At 45.1% G+C, this 11223-nt stretch overlaps 1 protein-coding gene across 16 annotated transcripts in view; it reads right to left on the bottom strand.

Annotated features, from left to right (window-relative positions):
- Nucleotides 1-2200: 2200 nt before the first annotated feature.
- Nucleotides 2201-11223, bottom strand: part of LOC146204005 (TOX high mobility group box family member 3-like) — a 615155-nt gene continuing 606132 nt past the window's right edge. For 13 of the 16 annotated variants that reach the window (XM_084589039.1, XM_084589037.1, XM_084589036.1 and 10 more), the window contains 4 exons: nt 7663-7875; nt 6415-6558; nt 5320-5501; nt 2201-4155 (listed from right to left, as the gene is read on the bottom strand). In XM_084589039.1, coding sequence (XP_084445165.1) covers nt 4095-4155; nt 5320-5501; nt 6415-6558; nt 7663-7875 — 600 coding nt within the window. In that variant the 3' untranslated portion in view covers nt 2201-4094. The remainder of the gene's footprint in view (nt 4156-5319; nt 5502-6414; nt 6559-7662; nt 7876-11223) is intronic. The other 3 variants (XR_014703941.1, XM_084589041.1, XM_084589050.1) reach the window with 3 other exon arrangements.

Genomic DNA, 11223 nt, shown 5'->3' with positions numbered 1-11223 from the left:
CTTCCCGAGACGAAATTAATTTCAAGCTGTGGCAGCTCCTTCAAACTCATCCCGACTCAAGTGGCGGCTGTCAAACAGCTCACACTAAAAAAGGCAACATGGGGCTGCGATACCTGTGAAACCTGCCGGGCTTCGCTGGCCGCCGAATCCAGGTCCATGTTACAACATGTTGCTAGAGTTATGGCCGGCCTTTCGCGTTCTGTGCTGCGATCTGTCACGTAGTGCCGGAAAGCAGCAACACAAGTAGCCGGAGATCGTGCCACGGACTCTGATGGCTCCGGCTCGTCGACTGAGTCAGCCTGCAACCTCGTCTAAGCATTTCTCCTGACAAAAAAAGGGTGCCTAGAATCGGGAAGAGCTAGAATCGTGAAAATACGGCAATAGTAATGATTTTACTCTGCATCATCCATCGCGTTGACTCAACAGTTGGGCCCTTAACTGCTGAATCCAGGGTATGGGATCAAATCTCAACCACGGCAGCCACTTTTGGATAGAGGTGGAAAACAAGTCACCCGTGTGCTGTGCGATGCCGGTGCACATTACAGAACCCCAGGTGGCCGAAATTTTCGGAGCCCTCATGTACTACAACCATCCAACCCAATAAACCAAGCAAAATCAAATATCTGTATTGCCCACAATAATTCCTGTTGCATTTCAAGTAAATGCAATCTGGAAAATACTTCAAGGTATTCATGACCAGCTTCATGAATACAAACATGCAATCCGTCCCAAGAAATCAGGTGGAATCTAAGGTGGCCAAAAGGCCACAGATGTAAATCAAGATACCAAGTCTGTCCACGATGCACCAAGAGAGACACAATAAAATTGGAGAGTAGTAGCATGCACAGAAGTATATTAGTAACCTGCTCAGGTAAGCGAAAAGTTCTATGTTGGCTACAAGGTACAACGAAATGCACATGCATTACGACAGAGCTGGCTCCACTCACTATGACAACTAAGGCCATAAAAGAAACAGATGAATAAACGAAGGTGCCTGTTGAGACCTTACTAGCACCCAAACAAGATGTCTGAATGGTGAATAGACTGGATTTGGTTTTATGGCAGTTTGACATACCAAAGCAGCTCAAGCTGAAGCCCATATCAAAAGGCTTCAGATATTTTGACCGCAAGAGGTTCCTTATGTTCCTTATTGACATTGCACAGCACACTGGGACCTTGATTTTCAGTGTCTAGAGGGAAAGCTGGGGGGTGCTGCACTTCAGCCATAAGACGTCTCCTCGTCATCACCTCGAGGTAAAAATGTCCATTGTAGAAAAGAAGCAAAAGCAGACGACATTAATAAAAGTTTTCTGTTTTCTGAAATGCTATTTAAAAACTTTTATTTTATTTTCAAAGTGTGCCTATTAGATGTGAAATATATTGGTTTCCGCGGTCAATTTTACACTTACATGCTGTTCTGCTCGCTTTTTGCAATATGTAGTCAAGATATTGAATGTTGGGATGTTTTCTATTTTAGAAAAACATTTATTTTCGCATTATTTCTCGACCAAAAGGTGTAGTTCCGTATCAGGTATCTCTCCAACCCATGATGCCGGCATCGACTGCCAACAGACATGGTATCTAGGACATTTGTCACGTGCCTCTGCATTTGCATCACTCCTGATGGCCAGCAGCAGCAGTGGTTCACATAGGGACGACCATGGCCAAGTCCTTGCGAGTAACAGTTGTTTCATGTACGAATAAACGCAGCTTTAAACAACTCTGTCTTCTGAAACGTTATTGGCGAACTGCGATCCCAGCAAGAGTTTCAAGTGTGAAACTTTTTCTTTTGCTAAGGTGTTTAATGTAAGAATAAACGTTGCACTTTAAACAGCTCTGTCTTCTGAAAAGTTATTGGCAAGCTATGATCCCAGCAAGGGTTTCAAGTGTCAAACTTTTCTTTTGCCAAGTGTTTCATGTAAGAACAAACGTCGCACTTTAAAAACTCTGTCTTCTGAAAAGTTATTGGTGAGCTATGATCACAGCAAGTTTCAAGTGTCACTTTTTTTTTTTTTGCTAAGGTGGTTTCGCAGGCTGGGGGTCTACTTTAGGCTCTACTTATAATAGGCAATATACGGTATGCCACATACTGCATATGCAGAATCTGAAAGTAACATACAAAAATGCAAGGTAACACAACTTTCATACAGTAGGAGTTACCAGCAAAAGATTTAAAAAATCCATAATAGAAGGGCAGACATCGAGTTCCAGTATGTCTTTATTTAGATTAAATAAAACAGTACAAGAACTGACAATTGTAATCACGGAACACTGCTCTCATTCTTAACACTAATACTCTCAATGCATGATGCAACTTTCACTTTGTTAGCTAAGGTGTGAATCTGTCGAACTTTTCTTGTGTGGTCTGAATGCAACGCCATATAAACCTGCCCGCTGCTAATCATTTCACTCGTTAGCCATTTCTCGCAGAAAAGTTAGCATTCCAGCATCAGCAGACTTGATCACAGCATTGATCGGCACAAGCAACAAGACTCACGGAAGGAAACCAAATAGACTTTGTTCTGTCGTTTCCTCCCAGACCCTGATACTGCAATATAACACTGAGCCTCATCAGAACACATTGCGGGGGCACCACCTGCTGAATAGTCTCTTCCAAATCGCTCTTGCAATGTTGTTTCACACCAGAAAACATTTCCATGTACTTAGGCATGTACAGTTCATATACAAAATTAAATGCTAGTCGCTATTCCACATATCTTCACATAAGGTTTTTTGTAACGGATTGATGTGCCTGTTATGTACACCATATTTTACAGGATGTTCCCAAGAAAAGACAAGACAAATGGGGGAGGACCCTCTAGGCAAAACAGAACGATGAACAATTGCATCAAACAGTGTGGTGGCTGCTAAGCAGGCTACTACAGATAGCATGCTTAGCAACAGATGGCCACCACAGAAGCAAAAGAAACCCAAGACTCGGGGAGTAATGCCAAGTAGTAGTTCCCTCCAGCTGAGAGCAATAAAGCGCAAGTTCCAGGCTCACACCTTGCACTAACTGTAACAAAGTCTAGATGCAGCAAGGGATGCACACTACTGCATTAAAATTGAACACAACTGCAGTGTTCGTGATCACCAACTTTGTTGCAGACAGCTTTGGCTGAATCTAGACATTGCAGCATTAAATGTGACAACTCGCTAGAGAGGGAGGGGGGGCGGACTACACAGGCAAGCATAGCTTGATCTTCCACACAGAATATTCAACAATAGCTTTTTTTCTTTTTTTTTTTCACTCTGAACATAGAAAACCAGGTTTCATAAAGCAACATTTTTTTGCAAAACAAGAAACAATGCAGGAAGGAGGAAATGAAGGGAGCCAGCACAGGGAGCAAGTAGACTGGAGCCTCTTACAGGTAGCAGCAGTTACAGAAGGAGGATAATAAGAGCCTTTGCACACGAGTATGAGCACATAACAGCGATGGTGCAAGTGTCTCTCCACGCACTTCCAACTGCCACTTCCAAATGCTAGTTCATCATGCAGCACAATTGTCTTCTTTGCGCAGCCCAGCATCATGGGAGCACTGTCACACAGGCACCCACGCTGCTGCACACTCATCTGTCCACAATCTCTGCAGCACTGGGATGGCAGTCTCGCTGCTTGCCACTGGGTGATGCTTGCCACCTGGCCCTCAACACGCGCACCGAGTTGTTTGTGTTGGCTGGGGAGCAGAATGGCTGAACAAGAGCAGGAAAACTTTCCCTCCAGTCAGCAGCAGAACATAGCCACAGTGTGGAATGCATTACTAGGAGACCACTTTTTATTATACAAACATAGAACTATCAAATGTTTATACACACAGTAAACCATACACTAGTGTATCAGCCTTTCCCAGTGGCCATAATGCAACAAAGCAAAACAACACAAAACAAGCAGCAGTGCAAAAAAAAAAAAAACACAGGGAGGGGGTGAGGGGCTGTGTATGTAGCAACTCTTAAAAAAAAAAAACAACAGACCCCACAAGGTCAGGGTACGAGATGAACTCACAAGACCTGGGTAAGACTGGCCCTTTATCTCTCTCTGTTAAAAAAATAGGAGGATGTCGAGCACAGTTGTCTTGACATGTGCCATGGGCCATTTACTTGACAAAAGTGTTGGTGCCAACCTGCCGTTGTGCCACCCAGGCGGTGAAGACATCCCTGAAATATGAACAAAAAGAGAATGTTTTGCAACACAATACACAAGAGAAGAGTTAAGCTGGCTACAGCAGTCACTTGATCATTACGGTGTCAGCAGACGATTCATAAAAATAGGCCAAATAAAGCAAATTGTTTAATAACTGGGAGGTGCACTGGAACCTCATTAATTTAGATTCATTTCATTTGAACTTTTGGTTCCCTTGATATGACACTCTGATCCTGTCGATGACTTAATTTAAATAAACTCTCCATCCTTTTTTAGCCTAAGTTATCGAGACTCAAACACAGTTTCGTAGATTACCTCACAGAAAGTGCACACAGATGCTGCCGAGAATGTCACCCACTGATGACTGACTGCCACTTTAAAGCCCATGATCTGGTTTGGTTTTCTTTCCTTTACTGGGCCGAACATCCTAAATGACTTTGGCTATGAGTAGGGGTTGAAGTTTTTGGTTTACACCAATAAAGACTGAAAAAAATTATGCCAAACTCAGTGTTTCAAATTTTTATCCTAACTGAACTAGGTCATTATTCCTGCCATGCAAATCACAGCTAGATGGCTGTTGTGTACAAGTTAAAGATGGTGAAAGTTTAAAATGAACTAAATAAGGAAGCTAGTGGCATGATGAGACGCTGATATATTTGGATAAACAGCAGTGTTTTGCAGTTTGAGATATTACTGCGCTAACCTACATCCCTCTGCAGACCAGCGTGCACCATCTCCATTATCTGCAAGCTAAGTACTGTTTGTTCCCTGTCATCACACACTTAGCTCAGTTTGTTCATTAACTGCACATAGGATAAGGCACTGACATGAAACTGTGCGCGGGTGTTGTGCATGAAAGTGTGTATGAAACTGTGCTTGTTGAAGTGGCTACTGCGGCTAAGATCGAGCCTGTCCTTAAGAACGGCAGACAAGCACCCTACAGTTAAACTACTGGCATTCCTGCCAATACCCTGGTGATTATTCTAGCAATGAATGTCTGCCTGGTTAATAATACAGGCATCAATTATGAATCCTGGCAACAAACCCCGCCCTGGCTGGCTTACCATGCCAAACAATTATCCTTCAGTGGACCTAGGAGTACTTTTCATTTCATATGCAGGCAACACAGAAATAAGTGTGCTGCACTAGTACTGCCAAAATTCTCAATGCATGCTTGCCTGCAATGAGAGACGACACACTCGCTGCTGCAGTATTCTCGGTCCCAGTCATGTGACTCAATGGCTGGGTTGGGACAGCCGTTGCGGATGCACCGCTGGTGGCAGGCTCCTCCAGGCATATGGCCCTGCTGGTCCATCATGCCCCCACCACTGGAAGCTGGGCTGGACAGCGAGGGTGGAGGCTGCAGATTTCAACCGGCGCAACACCTCTCAACAGGCGTGCCACAACGACTACACGCGCCTCGGGGGTGTCCAGCCGTCCACGCCGCAGCAGCTCCACTCAACCCGTCAACCACGTGATGAGGGGCGGCTAGCGGCGCCACGCCTCCTCCCACCCGTGCACGCACACATGCACCCACCGACAAGCATGTGTCCTCATACTTGGCTGATGCAGGCCATCACCTACACTCCCCACATCGACTGTTGCACAGGCTGCTCCAATGCGACAACTCAAAGGGTCATGACCACAAGACAATGCTATGCTTGTTATAAGCATTTGCAAAGGTGACAGCCTATAAATCTGTGCCAAGACCAAGGCTACCACTCATTGTGAAAGGCCGTCTACGGAGACCTACTTACAGATGCCTGTGGGTTATTGCTTATACTCGAAGCACACCATCACAGGTTGAGCGTATCATAGGCAATCAATCTAAAGCTGGCAGTCAAAAGTGGGTTATTGCTTATACTCGAAGCACACCATCACAGGTTGAGCGTATCATAGGCAATCAATCTAAAGCTGGCAGTCAAAAGTTGCTCCTACTCTTAATGCTGATCTACATATGGTATTTAAGGCAACAGCCAAATTGGTGACAATTAGTCAATTACTGGCTAGCCTTAGTCATACGCACGGAATGCACATAAGTTTACAATAACCATGGGCATTAAGAAATAAATGAGTCACATATGAACGAAAAGTTGGGAAGTGTATGGCAAGAGACGTTTGGTATGAGGATAAGATGGTGGGCCGATGGTAAGATGGTAAATATGCAGTGCAAGATGCATGCTGGGGAGCAAGCAAGCAAGCAATATCTTGAAGAGCACATAACAGCAGCAGACAGTGGATGCATCCAGGGATACACAAGACAATGCACTCACCGCAGACATCAGGTCAGCCGTGTAGGATGGAGCAGCAACGGAAACGGGTGCCATCATCATCTGCTGGGGTGGAGAGTGCTGCTGCATCATGGCCTGCTGAGGTGACTGCTGGGGCATCATGGAAGGACTATGTGCCATGTGGTGCTTTAAATGAAGAGGATGTAAGAGTGAGGTCAACATGTTGGCACAAGTACCTAAATTTAAATGTACTGGCAAGTGTACATGTCAAGTTTTTTAATGTATTTGCTATCTATGACTACATTAACTATGACCAAGGCAGAGTTCACACTAATGTTGCTGACATTGATATTTGCATGATTCTGACATGCACCTTTCTCTTAGTTTTTAAGAAAATAAGCGTTTAAAAGTACATGCGCCCCGTTACAATCAGACTCAAAACTGAAAAACTCAAGACCGAAACCGAAATCTCAAAACCCAAAACAATGCAGCCCAATAAACCATGGCCAGCCACATTGCCATCGGTATCAGCAAGCCAGTGAGCTCCCGGTGAGCCGCCTCTGTTCTTTGGTTGTGTGTTTATCCAGCTGCTCGATGCAGGCTTAAATCATGGTATAATAGCTTAAGTAAGCCCATAAAAGATTGCGTGCACGCAGCATGTAGTGACTGTCTATGTGTGCAGGCTTTCACGCAGTCTCAAGAGAGCAATGCTCGGGGACATTGCGAGATGGGATTCATGGCACATAGAAGGCCCTCCCACTAGCAATGGCCATGCGTGCATTTAAAAAAAATGCAATTTCCAACCCCTAAGGTGGTACTGAAGATGACCTTTTGTGGTTGGTGGACAGCAAGAAATGTCCGATTCTGACAGTGAGTAGCCTATGACTTCCACCCCTCGAGGTTGTGTTTGTGTGCCGATTCTGTTCCATTATATGCCCCAAGCAATTTTCAGACACTTGATTACTGCATTATTTGTTGTGTGCGGCGTAACCGGCACCAAGTTTTTTTTCGTGCTTTCCAGGCGTTAAATATTACTGTGCATTACAATCAGGGGTGCGTTAGAATCATGCAAATACGGTAATGTTTTACTAAGAACAAAAACCTTCACGCATACAAATGTCACAAGCACCAAGATGTAGAAATACCCTTACAAAAAACCTGAAAATCCTATTGCTACGTACACACAGATTTGTTTTGCTTTTCCCAGCAGAATGCTCCCCCTATGTGTAGTTTATTTCAAATGCATTTAGCTACTTCAAAACGAGAAATGTTGAAGGGGTGAATGCTTACCATGTTGGGCCATACCTGCTGCTGAGCATTGAGCATGCCTTGGGGAGGGCTCATGGCCATGTACTGATGCGGAGAGCCCCCTTCCATCAGCGAGGTCAGGAGTGGACTCTTCTTCTGCAGGGGCGACAGGCTCCCCTGGGGTGGTGAGGGCACCGCACTTGATGAACTGACAGGCCCACTGGCGTACAGTGTGTCCGAGTGATCAGCAGCGGCCTGCCACAAAGCACCCGTTGCGCCGTTGTAAAATGGCCATGCATAAGCTAAATAGCCTGTCTGCATATGCATGAGGGAAGCCCCTGCATGCTGCTTAGTAGTAGAAATTAAGCTACCCCAGAACTACTTCAGATTTATGCATAAAAAGACCTTAGCATTGCCTGTTTGTACCGTTTCAAATGGCCATTTCAGTCTAAAGTGAGTACAGGTCAGGGAAGTAAAATGCTGAAATATAAAGCACTGGTTGGCCTGCAGTGGTAAACCTATGAACTCTAGGTTTAATACCTCTACTTTATGTTGTTTAGCAACAAATGCTTGTAGCCATTTATTTACGTTTAAAAGCTGCACTTTGGATATGCTATGCATTATTTGATTCCTTTGAAACTACTGCCCTTAGCACCTTACGAAGGAAGCCTAGGTGAAAATTCTTTTGCAAAAGAAGGCCAGTTGTATTCTAAATATGAACCCAATGCTGCCTAATGAAAATCTGCTGAAGTTATTGCAAGGAGTAATTATTTTATGCAGGGCAAAGTCTGGCTAACTGCTTTACACATCGTGTTAAATACTGTCGCTGCAATTTCCCATCCAGTATTGTTTGAGCCAACTTTAACAGTTTAGCATAATGTACAATAGTTTCAGAAAGCTTTCTGCACACTGACTTTGATACCCTTTTTTTTTTCCTGTTCCTTCATGCATTTTTTTCCCCTGCCATAACTTTACCAAAATTACAAAAATATTCCAGCTTTGATGCCTCCATTATTTTCCTCGTTCTTTTAATGCATTTTTATTTTATTTTTTTCAATTTAAAGTGCTCATGAGGCGGACAAATAAAACTGCCTCTGCTTCACTGATAGGTGGGACAAAATGGTTGTTGCATGTAAAACTACATGCCAACACACTGACAGGCCATCTTACCAATCAAGGCCAACCAACAAGGACAGCTCACCAGACTAGAGCAGAAAAGGAAGGTCCACTAACTGGCAAGTTTTTTTATATAGTACTTGCTGCTTCGTTCTTCGTTTTACACACACACACACACACACACACACACACACACACACACACACACACACACACACACACACACACACACACACACACACACACACACACACACACACACACACACACACACACACACACACACACACACACACACACACACACACACACACACACACACACACACACACACTACTCGCAGATCGTCCCAACTAAGCTGGTGCGTGCGGGTTTACAAACGGCAAGGCGCGGTGACCCCCTCTCCTCCTAGCACTCTCGGCTTGCACTGCCGGAAGTGCAAACGCCGAGTCACACAACTACAACCGATAGGAAGTGACGGGAAGCTGAGGCTGCCGAGGAAAAACATACTACTGATAGGCAGAAGTAACCAAATGCAGGTTACTTAGTTGTTAAAATCAAGACAAGAAGTGCAAAATATATTAGTAGTGGTGACATGGGCGCCGCCACCGCCCATGTATGTGTGGGCGCGTAGCTCAGTTGGAAGAGCACCGGACGCGATATTCGGAGGTCGTGGGTTCGGTCCCCACCATCGGCACGTTGTTTTTCCTTCTACTTTGTGTTTAATTATCTTTCCCCTAAACACATTACATTACTAATTTATGTAATTATCGAAGTAAAAATTAAAAAAAAAGGACAAAATACAATCCCCAATGCTTTCCTTGGCCTCGCCGACTGCGACAGATGGCGACAGGCTGACATGCTGACGATGGTTGGAGCGAGCTCGCCAGGCTCGCTGCTACTTGCACTGTCACGTGCGCCGGGTGGCTGGCGCGGGCGAAGGAATCATTGCAGGCATATCGGCCTGCTAATACAACGGGACCGGAGTCACGGCCGCAGCTGATTTCATTTACTCAGCAAACCAGGAGTGAGAGCACCACAATCGTGGCGCGCGAATGCGCGTCACGAGATTTTATTTGTATTTCGCGGGCTTTCTTTTGACCCTGGAAAAAAGGATACACGCGAAGCTTTCTTTATCGCAATCCTGAAGGCGCTCTCCAACTTTCCAATTCACATTTATGGTCTAAAGTCAATATTTTGTAAATTAGAAAAATTAACAAAATTAGCTAATTAAATAATTGCAGAACAAAACATTGCCTGTGGTGCGCAAGGCGGCTGGCAGTTGTATGCAACTGTTTTCCCTGGCCTTCAAATAATTTACTTTTTTAACCCTAGGTTCAAGTTAGCTGGGACAGCTGCGGCGGTGAGGCTTCGGCAGTTGCAGAATTTTCCCAGTTCCAGTGACTTTACATGATGTAAGCGGCGACTGAGCGCAAACGCACGAAACTACACGATGCATGCAGAGAAATCAAAGCGAAGGTGTGGCGCCGAGGTTTGGTGATTTCAGGCGCGTTGAGAGTCAAAGTCGGCCGCTGGGGCACTATGGGACTGCCCCCTCTTATCGGTTACGCTACTTTATGGCGCACGGAAAACACGCAGCGATAACGATTTCTTCCCTTGCCGCTAAGAGGCCACACGAAACGCACATCGCTCACTGTGACGACGGCGGAGCCAGGGTCGCGTACGAGCCGCAATAAGCGACCGAGAAGACCCGTTGCGTTACATACAGGTACACACGGGGAGCAGCGCGCCCCATCTGCGAGCGTCTAAAACGTTACACGCGCCTGACAAGTCGTGGCGCACTGGTGCTAACCGACTCAAGGCTGTTACGGCACGCCTCGTAGACGAAAGTTTTAGCGCGCGCTAATTCAGCCACGGAATTCAAAACACCGTGGCGCCACTATTTAGTGACAAAAGCTAAAAGCATGCCACTCGCGATGCGAAAGGAAGGGTGGCTTTATTCGAGGACACACTGCAGAGAAGGTAAAATATAATTATATATGATAAGCACTCCTGATAAAATCGGTGATATTTTGCTGACATGCACTCGTAGGGTACTGCAGTGATAGTAATAAGGTTTCTCCACAAGATAGCGCCTCAGTTGTTTCTGTGCGATTTTCAATGGCAAATTTAATTTGTAAAGCCTTTTTTTCTTTGATATTGCATTCCTCGATCTGTACTATATGAGGCAAGATCTTTTCATTTCCACCATAATCTCATGACATATTTTGGCCAGTGCTCTATCCCTTTAGAGTGAGCTGGCCGTGTACGGATTGCGTTAGCGTTATCAGTGACTTTTCGGCTTAAATGATCGAGTAACACATAACTAAGCCTAGATAATTTCTTTTTGACAGTTTACGATCACCAACTTACTGTCATTTGAATCTCGCGCTTTCTGTCGTGGAAACCTCACGGTGAACAAAAAGCTCGCGAGTCGCTGCAGCGGTGGCGGCGGCGAATTACTGGCGAAATGAGCAGCCGCTACGT

This window comes from Amblyomma maculatum, chromosome 1 (genome assembly GCF_055883805.1).
Source record: "Amblyomma maculatum isolate TAMU_Amacu chromosome 1, ASM5588380v1, whole genome shotgun sequence".
In the NCBI taxonomy this organism is placed as follows: Eukaryota; Metazoa; Arthropoda; class Arachnida; order Ixodida; family Ixodidae; genus Amblyomma; species Amblyomma maculatum.
Note: the sequence above shows the minus strand (reverse complement) of the source record. Positions and strands in the feature narration are given on the sequence as shown.